General features: G+C 39.6%; 1 protein-coding gene across 2 annotated transcripts in view; it reads right to left on the bottom strand.

Annotated features, from left to right (window-relative positions):
- Positions 1 to 1,287: 1,287 nt before the first annotated feature.
- glcci1a (glucocorticoid induced 1a) overlaps positions 1,288 to 24,400 on the bottom strand; it is a 134,735-nt gene continuing 111,622 nt past the window's right edge. For both annotated transcript variants that reach the window (XM_007904777.2, XM_007904776.2), the window contains exons 6-8: positions 22,068 to 22,278; positions 7,466 to 7,586; positions 1,288 to 3,516 (exon numbers count right to left, since the gene is read on the bottom strand). In XM_007904777.2, the coding sequence (XP_007902968.1) occupies positions 3,165 to 3,516; positions 7,466 to 7,586; positions 22,068 to 22,278 (684 nt within the window). In that variant the 3' untranslated portion in view covers positions 1,288 to 3,164. The remainder of the gene's footprint in view (positions 3,517 to 7,465; positions 7,587 to 22,067; positions 22,279 to 24,400) is intronic.

Genomic DNA, 24,400 nt, shown 5'->3' on the forward strand with positions numbered 1-24,400 from the left:
CTCACACAGGGTAGCGTCCCAGAGCCCAGTTACTGCACCTGACCATACCAGACAGTAAACTGAAATAAAGTTTACACAGAAAGCAACGTTTAAACAATTCCTTATCAGAAAAATAAATGAGCCATATATAGTCTAGATGGTAGGAACCTGAGAGAAGAGGAGCAAACAGATTTGGGAATTCACACTAAAGGTAGCAAAAAAAAACAGCCAATTGGGTCTTGGGCTTTATATCCAGAGGGATATAATAGTACAAAAGTGGTGAATTTATACAAAACCTTGGTTAGACCATGTGTCCAATTCTGGTCTCCACACCATAGGAAGGACATAATAACAATGAAAAGAGTACAGCATAGTGAGTGATACTAGAGGGTGTTACCAGGTCTGGTAGTTTACTCCTTTCAGGATAGAGTGGTTGGGGCCTTTTTCACTACAGAAGACTTTGAAGGGAGAATCTAATAGAAGTGTCGATAATTATAAAAAGGGTTCAATAAGATTAACATAAATAGGCTATTTCCACTGGTTGGAGAGTCCATAACCAGGAGACATAAATATAAAATAACAACTAGGACTAAGAGAATTTAGAAGGAACTGCTTCACACTTCACACAGAGGGTGATGATATTGTGGAACTTGCTGCCTGAAGCAGTGGTTGAATCAGATAGTATAAATGCCTTCTAGATAGAGCAAGACCTTCGCATTAGACAGAGGGGAAAAGCAGGTATAGAGAAAGAGTAAATTAATGGGTGATTGCTTGTGTGGAGTATAAACACAGCATCGACTGGTTAAGCCAAGCGGCCCATTTCCTTTGTAAACCTTTGCCTCCAATAATGAACTCAGTAGACATCTTGCATTTTTGCACACAGCAACATCCCACAAAACAGCCATGAATTTTATTTGGGGGCTTGTTGGCTGGGACACAGGGAGAAACGCCCTTCTCTTTTCGAATAATGCCATGGAATCATTAACGTCCACCTGAACAGACAGACGGGAACTCGGATTAACGTGTCACCCAAAGATGGTACCTCTGACAATGCACCGCTCCCCCAGCATTGGAGACCCGGTGTGTCAGCCTGGATTATCAGTTCAAAATCCTGACATGGAGCTTGAACCCACAACCTTTTGACTCAGAGCGAGGGTGTACCAACATGAAACTTACCAGGCATTGTATATTTTGGGAGCTGTGCTAGGAGTTCACAGTCCCAATAACAAGCTGGTAATCTTAAAACATAAAAACATTAAAAAAAGGATATCACCAAAGCAAGATATTATTAAACACCAAATACATGTAGAAAATTGCCAGTTTTTATTCATGCTTTTTGCTATTAACTTTATTTAAATAAGACACAAGAACTATATACTGAAAAAATACAAAACAAAAGCCACACGATGCATTATTTAAAGAAACATTGTGTGGCAACTCATAAATACTGTTTAGCACAATGGCTAGAAATAACAGTAACTATGTACAAAATTTCAAACAAGTTTTTAAACAATGTATCAGACAAACAATATTTCTACATCAGGATGTAAGATACACGCAGAGGCCATTAAATGTTGGTTTAATTTACATTTTAATGTATTAGCTAATTTACCAACCAATTTGGTTCAAAACCTTATAAAGATCACAATCAGAACAGATTTGCAACAGTGTTTGGTAAAATTAATATCTAGTTTCTCAGGTGATGGGTGGCGTTGGGAAAGGCTTTGGACTGACCCTCAGGGCTGCATAAGCAGCTCAGCCACAGGTACAACTTGTAGCAAGGAACGAGGATAAACGTAACACTGGGTGCTGGCTGCCATTGAATGCTTAGCCCTGATTCTTCTTGTTAAAATAACTGGCAAGTTCTTCATTCTTTCCAGCGTAACCTTTTTGGACTAAGTAAGGTAATAAATTCTCATTTAGCAAAGTGAATCCTTAACCGTAACCAGCTACGTTGAAACTCAGTCCATCACACTTCTGTGCCAATTCATCCATTATAGTTCAGTTAAATAACCACTGAAAACTGCGTAAACAAGGTTAACATAAAAGTGGGGAGGGAGAGAAAAGGGGTGGAAATAAAAAAAGATGAGAAACCAAACATTAATTTTATTTGATCTTTGTAACAGCATTTCGCTTGTGTATCTGCCAATTCCAAACTTTGCACACGCAAAAAAAGGGATCAAATGCAACATAAGAACCTGAAGAGTCCGGTTATGTAACTTGGAACAGTTTGATCGTGGAGATCTCTTCACAACATGGAATGTTTCTTATATACAGCCTAGTATTCAACACTTTACTGTATGTGTAACAGCTTAACAGTCTTCAACACCTGAAACTTCTTTTTAAAACTCTGAAATGTCACGCAAAACGATTGATACGTTTTAAAACAATGGTTTATGCAATTTTATTTCTACCCAACGTCCACTTAAACAAATGATGTGGGACATCACTGTAATTAATGCTGGTACTTTTATACTGTTCGACCGTGTCCGGGTCTCCCTGGACGCAAGTACAACGGCTTTTTAAAGAAAGTGGAATGTAATGAGGAAAGGTTAATGTACAAAAAGGAAAGGCAAGAGTGATGCTTACCCTAAACTCTCACTTAGCTTTTTTTCAGCCCACAAATTCGTTAAAATCCTATGCGGATATACATTCCAAATTACCTGAGTTTAGACTTCACCTGAAGTACCTGAAGCTAGGCCATAGGGTGGGCACTGTGCAACTGGTGTGGCCTTTTTTTTTTTGCATTGTATGTGTTACAGAATTTATAAACTTAAACAACCTGGATTGTTTGTAAACATAATATTTTTTTCTCCATAACGTAACATAACATCTATTTTTCTATCTTTTAGACAGGCATTTTTTTTTTGATATACAGCTTATTCTTACTGTAGGAGATGGAACAGAACACAGGACACAGCACTAACCCATCTAAACGTACCATGTAATGCATAGTCCGCACTTAGAACACGTAAATGAAGCATGTGTTTTTGCAAGCATTACTGCTTCTCACAAACATTTCCTAAAGAGGAATTCTATCCCTGCCAAGAACAGTGGAAGATATGCTACAATGCTAAGAACGGTTGTTCAGAATGCAGGTGCTACTCCATGCAGATGTTCAGATATATAGACCAACCCGACAAGAGGGCAGAGGCCTGCTCTACCTGGGTGGGGGAGTCCAGGGGCTAGATTACGACAAAGTTCTGAACTGATGAGTGCTCTTCAGTCTGACACTCGTGAAGCTGCTGCTGTTGGTGTGACGTCTGCTGCACTGAGGCCTCAGAGTCTGTTGTGCTGGTGTCGTCCGACGAAGGGGAGAATGAGACCTGAGGTGAAAACTGGCCATCAGTCTGAGTGCTGGATGCTAGGCTGGGACCAGCTCCCAAGATTGACGAGTTCTTGAGCATCAGGTCCGAGGTGGAGAACAGAGGGCGACTGACAATACTTACAGGGAAGAATGCCGACCCTTTAGGGATGAAGTTCACTTTGTTTCTATCAGGACAGGAAAACAAAGGGACCGAGCTAGGTGTACGAGACCTAGGAAAGAGTAAAAATAATTAATACTTTTAAAAAGAAGTTTGTCTGTCCCCGGACATTCAGTTAGTAACCAGTAGTGGAAATAAAAATAATTTCACATTCGCAGGACAATGCAGGCCTTTCAAATGACTGACAGGCAAGGCTTGAAAACTGCAGCAATGGAGAGGTGCTGGATTAAGTCCCGAGGCAGGAACAGAGCAATGTACAGGGCTGGGAAAGTCTATTGCAGCCCATCTGGCCAGAAGCAAAGTTAAAAATAATCCTGCACTGCTTTCTGTCTCAAATCTCTTAATCAATTTCTTTGCCAAATAGCTCTCTAAAATCCCTACTGAATTTGTTAACATAATCTGCCTCTACTGCCTCCCTGGGTAATCCATTCCACATATTCATTACTTTCTGCGCTAAGTAGATAAATCCAAACAGTCTGTTCACCCGAGAGAACAAACAGAGATTGAAACTTTAAAAAAAGGTCAGACACCTACAATGGATTGACACCAGTTTCTAATCCAAAACCAGTATTTCTGTTATCAGATGTAAAACGATATTCATAACTTTTAATGTGAAAATTCCAAGATGTTGCATTAGTTGAAAACATGCTATGACTGTGAGCGTGGAATAGACTTTGCTAGAGACAAGACACAAACACCTTGTCATTTGTAATAATAGATAGTGCTCACTACTAGCCATGCAGTTAGTATTCAACAAGATTACACAGAGAGATCAATGCAAACTGCAGTCAGGTAGTATTTTGTGCACTGTCCCAATCATACCACTATATGTGTACAAAGCTTCACAAACAAAAACATCGCTGTCACAGGTATGGTGTGTGAACTGGGACACTTATTTTATAACAGGAATAAAGTTCTGTTGTATTTCAGGGTTATTGAGCACAATGAATATTTCAAACCTTCGCTATTTCCTCTCACTCTACTCTTGACCCCATAATCAACGTCTTGCTATACAAAACCAAATGTTCAAATGCAGGAATCCTGGGAAGTCCGGGACATAGAATCACCTTGCCTTATTAAACTGAAGATAAATAACTCTCACCCATGTTATTTGTCATGTTTTGAATGTTTTGTGGAAGGTTGGAAGGTAGCAGATTATTGGAGACTGACAGACCAACCTTAAGCAGTGATGTTTACACCAGTTTTAACAAGACTGTCACAATGACGTTACTTAGCATCAGATCTGAGGAGGAGAATAGAGGGAGACTCTACTTACAGGGAAGAAACACGAACTTTAGGGATGAAAAAGGTCAGGTGGAACATGATTCACCACTGGATCTACACCTAGGGGACAATATGTCTCCTTTACAGCATGGGAACACCAGCTGACATGCAATGTAAGTGGGCAGAGGGCTGATCTAGGATGCGAGTGGAGTGATCCAGATTCACTCACAGCAGAAGTAACAATGGGGCATTAGATAGACATGTATCTACATTACACACATAGATAGGAAGGAACAAAGAAAGGCCCAGACACCTATCAGTCCCTCCAATATTTACCTACACATCTCTTCTGGTGGTGACTATTCAATCTGCTCTTTATTTATTTGCAAAAGAACAAAAATGTTGTCACACTAGCTTCCCAGACCTTGAACCTGGTCTCCTGCAGAGCTTTCAGATGGTTGGTGCTGCAGTGGTGGGAATGTCATGCATTTTCTAAGCTTTCAGGCGGAAAAGAATAATTGAAATTACAGCCGAGGAGCAGCCCATTTGGTTGTTCAACCCTTTGCTACTGCTAGTTCCTTCACTGGCGCTAAATACTTTAATCCCAACTCCCTGCTCTTTCCCTGTACCCTTCTGTATTGTTTTTCCTCAAATTTTCATCAACGTCCCTTCGCATATGTTATGGTCTCAGAAAGGAATCAATGAAATTATAACATGGCTTATGAAGCCTATGCCGGTTCTAGCTGCCTCGCTTCAGGTAGATTAATCCCAATTCATAGCTCTTTCCCCTTTTATGTTGTTTCTCTTTAAATAAGCATCCAAACCCCTTTTTATTTGACGTTAAGATATCAGGTCTCAATAACAAAACAATCCGTATTAACCTTGTGTGTGAAGACAATTCTTCTGACCTCCTCAAATCTTCTAGTGACAATCCAGTTACCAATATAACGATCAGTGGCAATAATCTTTCACTAAAAAGTATACACTAAAAACCTTTCAGAATTTTGAAAACCTTGATAAGATCAACCTCTAAAGAAATTAATGGGTGAGAGGGGGAAGGAAAAAGAGAGATTCCTAACAAATATAATGATTATCCCGGGTATCTATTCTTCTGCTAGTCAGTAAATGTACCAACTGTGGCACTATGAGGTCTCATAGGACTTTCCCATTCTAAGGTCACACCACCAATGCAGGTTAATACATTCAGAATCTCACCCTGTATTTTCTTAAAGTTCAGTCTGTCGCTCGATAAGAGGTTTTAGACATGGTCAGATGTGGCTATTTTTTTTTTTTACCTTACCAAATATAGAGTAATTAACGTTGAGGAAAGATTTGTAATTTTTGCCAGTAAATCCCCAAATGTTTAGTTTTTAAAGGAAGAGGAAGTGATGGTCAGTGTTTTGATCATTTGGGTGAATTTGTCGTTAGGAAATGTTTATTTGTCTCAGTCTTTTGTCTCAAATTGCATTTTATGATTTGAACTGAATTGCGTTAATTCAGACAGACACAGTTTTATTATTTTTTAAGAAGTATTCAAGCTTGGGCCAGCTTTTTTGATGGATAGCAAACTTTATAGTTCACAAGATTGATTCTTATTCTTTTGCAAATTGCTATCTTTATTTTGTTTGCCAGCTTTCATTAGGCCGGTTTCTCCCCGTGAATATTCAGTTACCCTTTTAACCGAATCAATAAATGATGCAAACAACATGCCTAGTTTCATTTATAGAAAAAAATAATAAAGAGCCACTTCTCATTAGGAGGGTAGCACTGTCTGCTTGTGGGGGGTGGGGGGGGGTTATAAGGAAATGCATTCATCTAATCCTGTAATATATCCTCTTCAACAATAGGCTTTGATCTTGCCAGTTCACTATGTACATTTGTTTTTGTTATAGATGGTGTCAGCATACTTACGTGTAAAATTAAAGCTTTCTTTCACCACACTGGTGTCACTGGGTTTTAGCTCTGCCCTTTTATCAAAGGACACAGAGTTCTTTGTCTCTCGTTCACACAACTAGATATTTTTATATAGAAACTCCCTACAGCTTTAACTTGTATCTCTTCACAACCACAATGCTGAGCCAATGACAAAGAAAAGGAGATCTGTGGAATATTTTGCTCAGGTGTGTATCCAAAAGGCAGGATAGATCAGGTAACTTTGGAGCAAACTTTGGAATCTCTCGAAGCATACAGTATGTCGAACATCTAAATTTAGTTATAAAATCTTCCAGGTTGGGTTACAGCAGTAGGAGTTACACAAATGCAGACTGTCTGCATCCCCACGTTCCCCTCAAGCACCCAGATGTGGGTCTCCACTTACCTGACTGATATACCACAACCGCCCCCTCGCTCGTTCATTGTAACAAAACTATGCCAAATAAGCAGCAGTCATCTGGACTTCTGAAGTGCAAAGTTTTAAAATGAATTGTTAATCTAGAGCTGGAATTTTTTTTACAATATTCTAAACATCGGAACAAATGAAAACAGGAATGAGGGTCCGCTCAAATGCATTTCACCCATTTATTAGATCTTAGCAAGTCTTTTAATCTCAATGCCCCGCCCTTTCACTATACCCCTAATAGAGTCATGTAAACATAGCCTCCATGTCTCGAGGAGCACTCTTTACTCACACCGTTCCTGTGTACAGAAAAAGGTGATGGGATTTGCTGCCAACACGACAAACAAAAAGAAAAGTATTTGTCGTCCATTGTTGCTCAGTCTATTTGGGTGGTTTGCAGGAAACAGTCAATAAAACAAAATACAGAACTTTTACTACTTACGCCATTTCTTCAAAGACTTTCACCTTCTCACATCCCTCTGGGGGCTCCCGTTTGAACATATAGCTGTTGTTTGGTTTGGGTGATGAAGCATATTTGGGGAGAGGTGAGCTACTCCCACTATCTGTAAAATGCAAAAGAAAGATATTATTGTGTGTGGGCTGGTGGGGGCCAGGACTCGCATAGGAATTCTATAAATCACACAAATTGCCCCAGGTATGCGAAACCTAAATGTTTCCATTTATTAGATCTTATTAGATACTTTTAAATTTATTTCTATTCAGAGTCTAATGTCTTTCATTGGTTGACATGTGTCACTATCAACAAAGAAAAACTCATCCATCCTGAACAAACGTAAGCTCCAGAGCTGTATTAATGCAGCATAAAACTGCACAGAATTTTTATTTTATTTTTGAGGGATGGGGGGGGCTCCACGTCTGTCACTGAGGTGAAGAGAATGAATGCTTCAAACTAGAGGTGTTATGCTCAGTCTTTATCTTATATTTTGAGGAAATTGTAAATGCTGGAAAAAAATGTCAAGGTGAAAGGCATGGGCCTGAATTACAAACGTAAATGTATTAAAATGTAAATATGAAAGTGATTATAGAATTTTGAACATAATCCAAATATTATCTTGGGGAACAGCACACAATGAATGGATCATTCTGCTTCACTTTGAGCAGATCTGGGATAATCAGCCCAGCGTAGGCATAAGTAATTCTGCCTGTCTTTATGCAAAGGATACCGATCGATCATTTATATGCTCAGCACCACCGTCAGGACAATGCAGGATCAAAGAGAAAGAAAGAGTGTGCATTTTTCAGACTGAATTAGCAACAGTTAAAGGTGCAACATTTCAGATAAAGAATGTTTCACAATCAATGAGCACAGGATTTTAACAAAGCAACAATAATTCCCTGTGAACGTCATGATTGATATAGCAAAACGTTAGCATTCTCTATTTTTAAAAGAAGGACTGGAAAATAATAATTTGTATCTTGAATATTAATATTAGTGTCAATATCAGTGTGGAGTTCAATGGACTCAATGGAGCAACTGCAATATAAAGTACCGCACTATAGAAATCAACAGTACAAACAGAAAATCATAAAGCACAAGGAACTCAAAGCATCCAGTGCAGTGTAAGTGTACAGTACCCACAAGCCCAGGGATTCACCCCCATCCCTACTGACCTTTTCCACCTCTACAGAATACAGGCTGAAGACTCCATCCCCCTGCTCATGTCCCTGTTACCATTTTCACTAATCCACTGATCAATAAAGCATCTTACTTCACAGCTTCTGCACTAGACACTACCCTCTCTCTTCCTCTCTCTCTGTACTGCTCTGCAAATCCAAAATGAAGGAACTAAACCTAAAAATGCTCGTAATAGCATTCTTAAAATGTGAAAAGATCTCCAGCAACAATATAGACTTTGGCGAGTGTTTTTATACTTCAGCACCATCCACAATGTCTCTCAAACAACTTCATCCAGATGGCTCTCAATCTGCCAAATCTGCATTGCACTACCGGCTCTCAGTTTACTACATGAAACTTATGCAGCATTCATTGTACTATCAATCAATCAATCAATCAATCTGAATTGTGGGGACTGGTTTCATTCAAAGCATAATTTTCAATCAAGAACTTGACAAATCATTTTTCATGATTGGAATGTATCTTGAACATTAATATTAGTGTCAATATCAGTGTGGAGTATCAGTATGATATGGAATATCAGGTATCACCAACTCAAAATATCTCGGACCCGAAGTAGCAGCTTATTAGAAATCACCCCAGTATTGATCACAATCAGAAGATTCCTGTGACCCAATTTCCCAGAGTCTTAGCCTTGGAATTAAAATTCAAAATTGCACCAAATTTTGAAAAACTCAAATTCAGTCTTGATTTGGAAAAAACTGCAGAAAACTGGGTTTCCAATATAGCTGAATTTAAAACATTTCCAAAATATTGCACAATTTTAAATTTAAGACTGAAGGCTAAAACCACATGGGGATAGGAATTCAGCCAAGTCTAGAGTTACTCTATTTTCTCAGCATTTCAGAGTAGGTTGAAGCAAGTAGCATCAATGCATTTAAGAGAAACCTTGAGGGAGAAGGGAATAGAGGGTTACAAGGAGAGTGAAATAAGAAGGGTGGAGGCTAATGTGCAGTAAACTCTGGCACAAACTGGCTGGGCAGAATGACCCATTTCCGTGCCATGTCACTAAGTAATTATCTAATTTTATGTATACAGAATTTAGCAAACTTTTAAAACACACTCCTGTTTTGAAGCCGCATTACTCTTAAGTTTCTTTTAAGTACAGAATAATAATAATCCTTGCACTTGATATAGAGCTTTTCACATCGGGAGGACGTCCCAAAGTGCTTCACAGAACACACTGTAAAGTGAATTGACTGTATATTTGTGGGCGAACGCGGCAGCCAATTGCGCACAGCAATGTCCCACAAACAGTCGTAGATTGAAAATGCCCAATTTATTATTGTTTTTTGTTTTGGAGGGATTATTATTAGGCTCTGTGTGGAGTAAGGAAACTTGCCCAAGGTTTCGCCCTCTGCCTGGAATTGAACTCAGGTCTCTCGCTTGCAAAGCGAGTGCTCTAACCACTGAGCTACAGGACTCCACAAAAGACCAGCTTCAAAGTTAAGACTTCAACAATTTCCCAAATTCAGAACACTCGGGAAATGCTAAGTGAGTATAGTAAATCTCACTTACTAGGTCTCATCTCAATCCCAGGTGGAATTCTCCCCTTATCATGACATCAAATGATGTAATGCAATTTATATTATTGTATCAAGTAACTGCAATCAAAGTAAACTATTTGACATTTTCTCCTCCCCTCTAATAATGTCAATCCATTTCAACCCATGCAAACTAGATGCTAAATATCAACCAAGAAAAGCAGCTCATTAAAATAAGAAGAATCTGGAAGTCTACCTCACTGTTCATGACCTGAAATTCCTAATATTGGCATTACATAGATGCGATTGTTCTAGTGCAAACAGCTAGGAGCGAGAATCAGCAATCAATCTCTAATGGACAAACTTGGCAAATTAGGCCTCCCCAACACTGAGAAGAGGCAGACTGAGTTGAAGGCACAGACATTAGAGATACCACAATAGAATTGTATGAGCAATACAGTCAGAACTAACAGATGCAAGTATGCATTGCATTATACCCAGACTTAAACTTATAAAGTACAAAACTCATCTGTCTGTGTTCAATTGAACCTATACAGGGATGGAATCACTCAGACAAGATATCAAGGACTCTCAACACATCCTGACAAATTACTAAAGCAGCTCACATCTTCCTGAATGCACCAGTCCTGACCTTGAACCAGGTCTTGAACAATGTGCCTTGTGCAAAATACATTAAGAAACACCACAACAGAAGCCACAGCTTTCAAACACGGAAGGATCACCATAATTGGGCCACCACAGACAACAGTGTATTAATAGACCCTGAACCTATGAGTCTATCAATGGAACCACTCCATGGTGTGCATTGTATGTCAGTGTACAGGACAAATAGGAATGCAATACATTAAAGGCTCAGATGTATATATTCCGACAGTGAACAGACCACTTTTACAGAGGGTGGGGGAATGAAGGAGGAAGTGGGGGGGAGGAGGGTGAATGTTGCATTTGACAAAGTTTGACCAACAAGAAAATCGCAACATTCCTATGCAATGTTGAAAACAAAGAGTGGGTGACGGGCCCATTGAAGCTCATCCACGTTTTGACATATTAAGCAACGGACTGAACAAAGGGAGGATTCCTTTCTGCTACAGGGATGAATCTGTTGGTGCAGGAGTCATCACTCGGCTGGGACTCGACCCTCTTAGTCCAAGTTTAATGTAACTGTGGACCATGTCCGACAGCTCTGCTACTTTTGATGAAAGTTATTTATTCTTATAATCGACACAGGTTCCTTTACAATATTCTAAAAAGGTTTCAAACTCCCATCGCTCAGGGTATGTGAATAACGGGGGCATCTGAAAAGAACCTTTACCTGCCCTGGTGGCATGTAGCAAGGATTTTTCGCTGAAGTGCCTCAGTCCCTCGTCTCCGTGTCCTGATTCCAACTGCTTACGCTGCTCTTGGCAGGAGAAGCCGGGCTTCCTCAGCATCCCCTCGGATATCTTTCGGAGACCACGACGGATTGTGGGACAATGTCCAGATAAATGTCATGTGGCCCTACCAGCTTTTTTTTCTCAATGAAGGCAGTGAGCTTTGCAAAGACATTTGAATAGAAAAGCCAATAGATGTCACTGCCTTCAAAATATCCTCACTTATTTCAAGGTTTCAATTCCAAGTATGTAAGTGCTTCATGCACTCAAACACTTTCAACACTAAACAAAATTCTGGGAGGAAAAAAATATTATGCAACAGCAACACTGGCATGAAGCATACATAATAGTCTTTCACTGAAAATCAGCATTTACTTGTCTTGCTCCCAGAGGTACGGTTCATGCAGCTCAATTTTAAACTGTTCCTCTGTTTGTTATACCGGAGGAAAAGGATATGATGCCCTACTGTAAAAACAAGAAATGCATTATTTTCTAATGTAAAGACAATATGATGGTTCGCTGGGACGAAAAGAGGCAGAGATGATTCCTTAGTAAGTAATCCTGCTAGAATTCCCAACCCATGGGAACTCTGCTCATGAAGACGAATGTATTAGAGAAGAGTTTCCGTTGTCAGGACGGTGTACTTCCGGTTATCAGAAGGAGGCGTCCTCATTCCCGTGACTCAGATTCCTTATTAATGAATTTTGTTAATCGTTTTTTTTGACCGATCACGAGAGCAGAACTAACTGGTGGATAGATTCAAAACAAAAAGACCTGAAATGAGTCTAAAAATGGGAAAAATGGTCTTTTTCTGTGCTGGTATGGTTCTGGTTTGCTTCTATACTTCCACACAAGTCTCCACCCTTCCTAACCCTTTTCACTGGATGGGCCGAAGGGCCTTCTTCATCCAAACTCACCTTGTGATCTATATCACTCTATCCTTTCTCCATCCTGTATGCATCAACTTTCTTCTTAAATATATTGATGCTTTCTGCTACAACCACAGCTTCCGGAAGTCATTTCCTCATCCCCACAGCCCTCTGTGTGAAGAATTTCCTCTGAAAGTCCCCTTTAGCATTGTCATTAGCAACCTTATATTTAGGCCCAAATACACCACAAGACAAAATGTTTTTCAACATTGCTCATTTCAACAAACGCCCACTTTCCATTGTGATTCATACATCTCAAACAACGAGATTGTTCAGGATTGGGCTGGTCTGAGAGCTAAATATAAAACAAATTTAATGACCAAATTACATCTTGCGGTGAATTTTAACGAGGAAGAAATATTAGCCTGGAAAACTATCTGCATTTCTTAAAGAGTATTCTGGGATCTTTTAAAGTCCATCAGAATCTCCAGAACAGGCAGATGGGACCTTAGGTTAATAAACATCATCCAAAGGACAGGATCTCAAGCAATACACCTCCTCCAACACCATCATGGAGTGTAAGTCAATGTTATCTTAAGAGTTTGTGAAATTGGCAGTGAAATAAAATACAACTGCAGCAATGCTCACATTTGAGTGATGGGCCAATATCTCATTTATAGAGACTGTGTGATTGGCCAATCTGAGGTACAACTATGTCGTGCATTCCACGACTGTTAACAGCCAATTAATCCTGATCTGTACAGAAGTACTCACCCACTTTGGTGGGTCACTGGAATATCCAGTTTATGCTGGCTGTATTCAATCATAGTTCAATTGCAAGAATTATTATATATTTTATTATAGTTTTTAATTTTCATGTTGCACATGCACAGGTTCTGGACTAAAATGCTAAACCACCCCCATCTGCATGTAGCAGGTAAAGTGAGGAAAACTAAATCCTGGCAAACAAAGAGAGCCAAAAATGATGCTTATTACAAGGCTTTTACTGTTACATTGTGTTCAAACGAGTTCCTAAAAAAAAAAACTAAGTTAAAACAAAGTCAACAGTGCATTAGGATCCTGGATTTGTTTTACTCTTAAGATTCAAGATTGTGTGGGATTTTGGAAATAGTCTTAAATTTAATCTCGAATTGGAAACTAGTTTTCTCAGTTAGAAACACAGGGACAGGAGAAGGCCATTCAGTCTGCTCCACCAGTTATTCAGATTATGGTCAATCCAATTTCATCCGACACTCTTGGGTACAGTGTAAAACTTTCTTCCAAATTAACATTGCTTTCCAAATTTGGCACAGTCTTCGATTTTAATATCATGGTTTTAAAGTGAAGAACATGAAAAATTATGCACCCTGGAACTTTGAACTGTTTAAGGAACAAGTTAATTTGCATTTAACAAAAATATCAAGTGGATTCTTCAAATTTCAAAACAAACTAGTTTATTAACCCAACGTTCGTCTCAATTTTCATTATTTGAAAATTATATTCAAACAGACATTAAATCATTATTTTCATGATGTCATGATGAATATTTTCATTCCTTTCATGTATGATTATGCACACAATTTCACAATCCACCTGTATTGTACAATCATCCCATACAGAAAAATGGGAATCATTTCAGTATTGACTTCCTCGATTTAAATTTACATATACAATTGCTCTCAATTGTAGTATTCATTCAAAGTCACTACTGCTTTGATCCAAAACAATTCAAAAGACAGTAAAGGTCTACTTGAAAAAAAAGCACAACTTCCTTTACTTATTTATATACTTAATCATGAACCTTACTCTAGAGCAGCTTATAAGAGGTCAAATTAAAAACATATAACCGTTTGCAATCCACCACATCCATAATCAGAAGAGAAAAACTTAACTAGTGAGCGCAAGAGGGGAAGGCAGAATGTCTTGTAAGTTATTAAATAAACTCCTGTGAAGACTATCTTATAAAAGACTTCTTTTGTAAACATTTACAAAGAAAATCATCAATGTTCGCATAAAGGAAGCTAGACAATAACCAGTGAAGCCCACCAACTTAACTTTCTTTACAATCTACAAGCAAGTCACCTACTAACAATGACCAGGGCAAGTTTTGATCCAGTGCTCGGTACACCTGTACTGGACTGTGCTGCACGTCTCTTCTGAAATTAGATTGCACTGCATGGCAAATGAATAGAGCTTCCAATACAATGCTGAACCTTTCTGGTAGGAAACTGTGCTCAACCACTCAAGTTGTTTTGTTCTACTGATATTCTGTCTCAGTTACTCGGGTACATTCCTGAATACAGATTTTTTATGGCGATTAATTTTTTTTTGAAACATAAAAGCTTTTGCTGTAGGTTTCATTTCTAATGGTTTCATGCTTTCACCCTGCATTTCATTTAGGAAATGCTGTAGTTATAGTCTTCGGTGCAAGACAGGATACCGCACGAGGTCTGTTCCTCTAATTTGCTGTCATACACACAAATCTTTTGTATACACAAAAATGCTAATGTACAGGCATACTAAATTGTCACACTGATTTGTTTTCATCGTGAACTTATTTACATACTAATAAGATCAAACTGTGCCACATACTAAGAACCGTTGTCTAATGGTGTGAAATCTGTGCATCCATTCACAAGACTGACAGAATTTTTTTCTTTTACAAAATGTATTTTATTGAAAGCATTAGGAATTTACATAACAACTAAACATAGGAAATCTGCCACATTAAAATCCCACCTAATAATTTTAATATATATGTACAGTCCTCAATCCCTTGCGTTAAATGTTTAGATTTGTACAATCTGTAAGATGCATTCTTCCACTGAAGACTAACTAAACATAAGCAACAATTGTACTCTGCACAAATAAATAACCTTCAAAGTATTCCAACAATTGTACGCTACGATTTTCTGGGGCGGTTCGATCACAGTTGAGGAATATTTCACACAGTGCATACTGTGTACCGTACAGAATAGTCTGAATGGATCTTGCTCTGGAACTCTCTCCCTCACTCATTCTGCCTTGCATCCTCCCTCCCCACCTTCAAATCCCGCCTAAAGACCTTCCTTTTTCATCTTGCTTATGATCACCTCCCTCCTCCCTCTTCCTTTGGCTTGATAACAGACTCCGCCATTGTCAAGCACTCCGGGACGCTACCCCGCATGAAGGGCGATATATAAATGCACAAGTTGTTGTTCTTTCTCAATCATTTTTAATGCTAAGGATGAAAAGGACAACCTTTTAAACAGCATCATTTTGAAAGAATCACCACTTCTAGGATGTCCATATGAGATGTTATAAATTGTAAAATTAACATAGTAAACCTCACATAAGTTGTATCAGTTGGTACCATACATTTGATATGACTTATGCAAAGTATGAAATATGTCAAACTTGCACAGAATGTAAACGCTTGAATGGGACTTGGGCAGATGTACAACTTAGGCAATTATACAACTTATACAGATCAGACTCATGCGAGTTTTACTGTATGAAAGTCTTTTTTAAAAAATCAAAAGCAGGCTTTGTCAATGAGTTTCTCAGGGTAGGAATAACACTGTCAAAGCTCACGACTGATTTCACCAGTGATTACTACCATTCTAACACGGAAGGAAAGCAACGGCACAACTTTAATGTGCGGGACTACAGAGTAGTGGGACGCGGCTTCAATTCCTGGACAAGTGAGAGGGGAGGGATGGGGGGGAGGGAGAAAAGACGCAAAACCCGCCAGGTCTTTCACGGCTGCTGGCTTCCAACCAGAATGCCAGTCGGTGTGATGGGAAACAGATCTCTCCTGGTTTCGGGAAGGTCCAATAAAAGTGTTCAGATTTTTTTTTAAAAGTTCCTCATATATTATAAGGAAATATGTGGCTTTAATATAAACCGTAGGGCTGAGTCGTTTACAGTGATCTGATGCCAACTCGTAGGACTGATGATCAACCACAAATTCAGTACACCTTGTACAAGGATCCAGTGCTAAATGCCGATTTCAGCACATTTCCATCAATACATTATTTGGAATATATTATATAACTGTCCTCCTGCTTGTCCCTCTAACCTCTTAACTCTTAAACATTTGCCATCATTAACCTTCAGCTGCAAAGATTAAATAGCCACCTGCCCAGCAGGGGAAATAAATACCATAACATGGTTTGCTTTAACCATAATAATCCTTCCATTTGATATAGCGCTTTTCATGTCTCAAAGCGCTTCACAGAATATACTGTAAAGTGAATTGACTGTAATTTTGCAGGGTAAAACTCGGCAGCCAATTGCACACAGCAGTGTCCCACAAACAGTCGTGGATTGTGTGACCAAATTATTATTGATTCTTTTCTTGTGGGATTATTATCAGGCATGTAGAGTAAGGAAAATTGCCCACGGTTTCGCCCTGCCGGGAATCAAACCGAGGTCTCTCGCTTGCGAGATGAATGCTGCAGGACTGAGTTACAGCTACAACCATAACAGGAACATAAAAAGATGCATTTATGCATTTACTTTCTATTGGTAGGCAACCAAAGACATAGCTTTATGGGCACTTCAGGTGCACAAAGTAAGTTGCCTATCAAGCAGTTTTTCAATCAAACTAGACAGTTTCCATTGCCTAGTCATTGCAGGCCATACTCAAAGTCATCAATAGTGTTTGACCAATTTTGTATTGCAGAAAAGCATCCAGTGTAATTGCAGTGGAGATCAGCTAGTTTCTCATTTTAAGGCAAAAGTTTTGCCTATTCTGAATACCAACATCCATATTGATGATCTCCTCAAACAAATACACATAAGAACATCTAACACAACACATACAGTAATGTCTAAAATCTCTACCCCTTCTTTACAACTAGCTCATCACAAGACAAATGCAATTTCACAAGGACTGCCCTTAATTAAGGGTTTGGTGTAGTATAAATACAGTGAGGGTTTAGTGGTGAAGAAGCTGAATGATCTCATTACACTTCTGTGGGTGAAGCACAATTTGACACGTTTATATAACTACACAGTATCACTTGTATATTATTTCAATAAACTTGCAGTGATGATGTCAGTGAGATCATCCACACATCAATAGGAAGTGCCTGAGCAGGCAATATCTGCAATGTCAGCTGTCCAGGAAAATAGAGAGCTCAAAATTATATCAACTTCACCCAGGAAGTTCACAGTATACCCCAGAAAGATCAGTCACCCAGGAGTCATTTCAAGCATCAATTTTAGCCCAGTCCAGCCTTATGGATTGTGACAAGATCCATTAATGCTTCACAGTTGCTCCCAAACATCCATATGGGTTCATTACACGTGAGAAGCTTTGCCAGGTTTCAGGAATAGAGAGGATCTGCCATCTAAACAAAACTCAAAATGTTGGCCATTATCACTTACTATCTCCTTCAGTTTCTAAATCTGACATTACAACACAATATAAATAACGTTCAGTTATATAGCGCCTTTCACGTCGGAAGGATGTTCCAAAGCGCTCAACACTGCTAGCTGGGCACAGGAGTAGAGGGGAAAAACATGACCAAAAAAGGGGTCAGCAAGGAACATCTTGAAACAGACCTTAAATGAGTGTAGGGAAGGAGGGAGTTCCAGAGGGTGCAGGCAGAATGGCATTGGCATGGAACAAATCTTTCCATGAGATACACTTGTTCTTCCAAATCATATTTAAAATTTCTGATTCTTTTTGCAACTCAGCTATTCATGAAACTGGACCTTGCGAACAAATCACTCACCCCAACTAAACCCTACCTGCTCCAGGCCCAATTACAACAAATATATCTGGACAGCAGCTCTACTAAATGAAATGTTGCATCACAATCATAAGCAAAATTTGTGTTTACTTTAAGGTGGAAGCTACCTGATTGAACTAATTAACATTTCACACTGAGAAAGTAACTAAGTTTTGTCACTAAGTTTATTTAGCATATTTGGTGGTGCTTGAGTTACAGGGATTAAAAAAAAATCACACTTAAACCAATACACCTTAATACTGCACCAATGCTGTGCTTCAGCCATATTCTATTCATCACCTTAAATTGTTCCTACACCAATCATTACCAATAATCAGTAACCAACAATGTCATACAGCTCAAAGTGCTCACACTGAACATTACCCAAGTGTGAAAGGACATTTCAAACTAAACTGATGTTTCTTTACCACAGCTCAAACACACACAGTCTGAAACTTTCACAGGTCAGTTATGTCAATAATTACACTCTGATTTCTTTCTTTTTTATGTAAAAGAAAAGCACTTCTGCGGTCAGGAAGTTAGTTGGAATTACTGATAGTCCTGAACGAGACTAGACTATAAATATCCCAAATAAAACACTTCCTTACATACTGTCTCACACTCACAAATAGTTTCCCTTCATATAGAACAGAGATTCACACTGACAATCCCAATGGTAAGCCATAAAGTGGTAAGATACAAACTCGGAATTTGTCACAGGGGGTTAAACAATTGCAATCAAGGTCATTATCAAATCCTTTCATGGCGTTCTCTGCAGTTAACTACAAAGTGATATTGGAGCAAATAATAAGAAAATGTGAGTGAGATACCCTGGGCTGCCCTCATGCAGTGAGCTCAAGAGCAGCTTTGGCAGAGGCCTGGGAGAGAAAAAAAGAGCAAAAATTTCATAGACTTTAATACTCCGACAGATGAGAAATGACAATTTTATTTAAACTCAATGGCTAGAACTGGATACTCAATAATTGATACTTAAAGGTAATTTCCAAAATGCACATTTCCCTCCCTCCCAAGTACTCAAAACCACTTTTAGAACACAGGTCACAGTATTACAATCCTGTTCTCCCTTGTTCACAATCTGCATCAGTCCTAGATGTCTTCACTTCATCCATTTCAGAATTTACTTTACAAGCAACGAAAACTAGGCTGAACACATCTGGATCATGTTAGGACAATACCTTACCTACATCATGAGAACATTATGAGAAGCGACAGGGTAGCGGGTAGTAAAATAATTGTCTGATAAGGGGAAACTGTCATTACTAAACAGCAGCCTGGTTAAAGTTACTTTTATAATATAAAAACAATGTAAAAAAATAACAAAAGGTTAAACAACCTTGTGCTCTTTAATGTTGTTCGTAAATGGAGTCAGTCCAGACTGATAAATACATAGACCTGCCTTCACAATCACCCATTATGTCACCCACATGCACACGGCCTGTAATACACTTTCTGATCATAGTCATGAACATTTGATTGATCACACCTGTCAAAGGGCTGGGTAGCTCTCGCTGATCCGTAACAGATCACTGAGGGACTCATTACTATCTATAACACAATTCCCCTGTTCCATCAATCTGCTACAGGCATGACTAGCTTCGAGAAAGAGTGTGTCATTATGTAATTAAAAACTTGTAGTGTGCAATTTGATGCAAACATTATGTACCAAAAATTATGTATCAAATGACCCCGATGGAAATTTATTCCAAAGTGATTCTCTGCTGAAGTATCGCTTGTACAGCGCAGTGAGGAGACTGTAATTGCCTTGTTGTGATGCGAGAGGGGAACAGATATTACACCAGCATTTGAAGCTCTAAAGGGAGCCTCACAGGACTAAACTGTTTCACTGCAGATGTTGAGAGGAAACATGATCCAGGTTGATATAAAATGAATGTTGAGACAGGACTGGGTCACTTGTCTGTGATTTCAGTGCCACAGGATACAAATGCAAAACAGCAAAGCTGGAAATGAGAACAATTTATCTTAGCTCTCACCTACAGAATAGTAGATATGTCAAATAACCTCTGATGAATGACAAAAGAATGTGTTCTACCCATGATTCTGTGAGGTTATTCAGTGAGTGGTTTAGCTTTACAGACCAAGTTACACCTTCAGTTCTGTGCTGATTTCAGAAAGATGGCAGCAAGATGCTATCGTTAACTTCAGCATCCCTGAGCTATGGGACAGTTGCCAAAAAAAAATTCAGCCAAGGATACATCCCCGATTACTTTCCAGAAAGCCCTACTGTAAGTTGTGACTGTGTAATAAATATCCCTCATCCCCTCCACCATTGACAGCTATGCTTTCAGCCACTAAACTACAGAACTCTACCTCATACCTCGAATTAAGCCAGAGAGGGAGGGATGGCACCATACACATGGTTGAAGAAAAAGATCTTTGGGCGTGAAGGTGAAGGAGAGGACAAGCTCCATCACTTTTACCCTGCATGAAGGGCACTATATAAAGGCAAGTTGTTTTGTTGTCATTGCTGTTGTAATCACTGTGTATTCTGTAGGTGAAGTATCCCAATGGAAGGGAAAAGAAACCAAATGCTTTTAGAAAAGGAGGGGAAAAAGTGGTCAAGTTTTTTTTATTATATAAACCCTATGTTGTTTGGCAATTTACTTTTTAAAAAAAGGCCCGGATACATAGCCAGAGCATAGATGTAAATGTAATCTACGGAGTCCAACCAGCCAGACATGCAGACTGTAGTGCTGGATTGATGGCCTGGAGTTTTAAACATGGTTATTTCCATAGCAGGTTTATTGTTTCTAGAAGTTTTACCTGCGGTGATTACATTTGGTAGAATCCATGACATTGAGAAGTGTGCACAGAATGTTAGCAGGGGAGCTGGCAGGTCAAGTGGCTGCTGCTCACTCCATACTTTGTTTTAACTACGGCTTCGGAAGTTTAATCCTTTGAACAAGCTTTCACAGTTAAATCACAGCGATATCAATTCAAAAATCAACAGGTTCCATCTGAGTTACATGGACGTATTCTGCAAACACACTGGAGATTTTTTTTAAATTAACTTTCCTTCCCGCTTGCGAGTGTTTCCAATTCCTAAAAAAAATTGAAGTTACAGTGGTGCTAGATAAAAAGGGTGCAGAAGTTGATGGGAAAATGCTGTGAAACATAGAAACGTCATCACTAGAGAAAGACCTTTTGGGCCATCGAGCCTAAGCTAGTGCTTCCTTTGAAGTTACCTATCCAATTTCCAGCTCTTTCCAAACCTTACCACAATTGCCATGAAAAAAAGACAAGACTGTCAGGGTGCAGGGGCCATGTTCTTTTCGTGTTTCTCCCCCAGTCATTATATCAGTCCAATATAAAACAACAATTTACATTTTTATAGCACCAGCAGGACATATTGAAGCACTTTACACAGCTGACTCAGACCCCGAGCTAGGCTTAGGGGAGCTGACGAGAGTTGGGCGAAAAGGTGGTTTCATGAACCAGCATCTGAATGCTGACAACTTTACAAAATCTTGTTGGGAGTATATACAGGATATACATCTCTGCAATGCTGCTGAATATTCAAAACGCTTTTGTTCAAGAAACAGGTTTTTGAATAGATAGAAAACAGATTTATTATTTCTCTGATAAGATGATCCTTGCTGACTGATTTTATTAGAAATGCCAACCGGTATTTTGACAGGTGCAATCAGTTAAGTGATCACGGGCAGCATCAGAATAGCGTTGCTATAATTTATGTATTTGTATTCTGTGTTCCACAGATCATTACCTCCACCTGCTTAAGTAAAGGTTGGATTAACCCACAGAACATTTTCTTAAAAAAAAGGCCATACGACAGTCCTGACTGACCCTGGGGATGCAAAGCCCTTAACAGCATTTCCCATTTATCATTGTAATTCGGAGATTCACTCTGAGGCCTGTTCTCTCACCTTTGTCCCTGTCATACTGTAGGTCTTCTGCTGAGCAGGGGCTTCCCTCTTGAGATCCAGTAGGGTAGAAAGGGGAAACGCACGGCGAGTGGCTGCTGCAACTACTGCTGCGTTCTTGAACAGAGGGCGTCTGGGTGTCAACATTGCGGGTGCTGCTGCTGCGGTAGTGGGAAGGGAAAGGTGCTCGGTGGCCATCAGGAATCTCCAGGGGCTAGAACATAAATGAACAGTGCTAAAACATAAACAGGCAATGCTACAACACAAACAGTGCTACAACATAAATAAACACTACTACAGCTTAAACGCAGTCGTAGAAATAAATTAATAGTGCTAAGACATGCACAGACAGCGCTAGAACATAAAAGAACAGTCCTTGAACGTAACTGAGCAGTTGCATTATGGACTAAACAGAAAAGCTCTTCAATAATCCCAAACCCTCACCCCCAAAATCAATGTCACAGACCCTTCTTGTAAAGCTCCAGCTGCACTCCAATGTTAAACACCCTCAAATATTCTTACAGGGTTAGCCTGCTCCTTCATTAAAGATTTCATATCTTTACGATAAACAAAATTCACAGGTATCAACCTGATTTGCATCTTAGAACTTATACCAGAATAAGGCCCAAACACAAGCACCAGTGTGGCGCACACTCATTATAGTATGGAGTTTAATGAGAATAACAACACTGAAATCTGTAATGAAGTTGGGAATTATGTGTTTCAGAATGTATCCAGCGCCTTGGGACGTCCTCCCGACGTGAAAGACGCTATACAAATGTAATCTTGTTGTTGTATTATAACTATACATGTGGCTGCACATGATCCATTATACCATTGTGTGTTATACAACCAAACTGCTCTGTAGGTTTGTATCACCCTTTCATATCATTGTATTATTGTACAAGCTTGTGCAATACAATTTATACTTTAATATTTTGTGGCCGTAAGTGGGATTTAGCTCAAGTGGTTCCAAAAGGTGATCTAGTGAAACAGAAGAGTCTGATCAAATGCCTTAACACTGAGGAATGATGCAGTGAAACCAAACATCCAGGAGGTTAAGAGTTGCACTGGAAATTAGAAGGGCTAACATTTCATCCGTTAGGCCAAATATGAGGCAATTTCATTGGGATTCCTTAACAAAGAACCCAAATAAAGGCTCCTTCCAGTAACCAGAAGAACAATGTGCCAACTTCCTGGCAGTCCCCTCCAGAAGCAGCTCTCATTGGAGTGGATTTCCTCGAGTCGGAATGGTCTACAGCAGTTTTCTCATGAAGAAATCCCATTAGGAATTGCAAACATAAGATCCTATCATGCCAACTCTGCCATTATAATATTCAGTGAAATGGCTTTCAGAACAGGGAACGCTAGAGCCAACTAAATACAATGTTTATACAATAAAAGAGATTTCAAAAATCCTGCTCAAGATAGATCAATCATATTATTTTGGTCAAAATAATACCAAATTTGCAATTTAATGAAACTCTCAAACAGCTCAGGCCTGCAAACTGGGATGTCTGGATAGGGATGGAACTCATCAGATCATTTCCGTCAATTAAAGCCCATCAGCATTCGCTTCAACTCTTTTGAAATCAATCTCGATGCCCGGGAAAAATTCCCTCACAAGTGAATATCGCTACTAACTACTACCAATCTGGATGTAAATACAGCTCTCCCCTGCAATACGAACCCAATGGAGAAAGGGTGCATGATGTAACGGTAATTACAATTTGAGTTCCTGCCTCCAGAGGGCAGAAGCAGGTTGTTATAAATATAAAGGTGTTAGTAGTACTATATTAGTAGTGGTGTAGAAGTGCCACTTGAAAAACAGCCACTTTGGCTAAAAACCCATGGTAACAACACCACCACCTTGCACTTATATAGCGCTCTCCACACTGGGTAGCGTCTCAGAGGCGGAGCCTGACTCCAAGCCAGGATGGGGGAGGTGGCTGTGAGCACGGTTGAAGAGGAAGGTTTCCAGGCAGGACTTGGAAAAAGGGAAGGCGGAGGGATTGAGGGAGAGTGTTCCAGAGTTTCAGGCGTAGTGGCTCGGGAAAGTGCGACCTCCGATGGTGGGGCAGAGGGTGCGAGGGACGAGCAGGAGGCCGGTGCCAGTCGAGCGGAGGCGCTGGGTGGTGGATGGGGAGTGAGGAGGGAGGTGCCAGGGAGTGAAGGAATTTGAACACGAGAGTGAGAATCTTGCAGTCGATCTGTTCGGTGATGGGGAGCCAATGGAGATTTGAGTACGGAGTATGGTCCAGGTCAGTTTGCAGGCGGCAGAGTTCTGAATGGCAGAGTAGAGGATACCACAATCCCACAAAAATCACTGGTATGAT

The sequence above is a fragment of the Callorhinchus milii genome, unplaced genomic scaffold (assembly GCF_018977255.1).
Source record: "Callorhinchus milii isolate IMCB2004 unplaced genomic scaffold, IMCB_Cmil_1.0 Scaffold2, whole genome shotgun sequence".
NCBI classification, from domain to species: Eukaryota; Metazoa; Chordata; class Chondrichthyes; order Chimaeriformes; family Callorhinchidae; genus Callorhinchus; species Callorhinchus milii.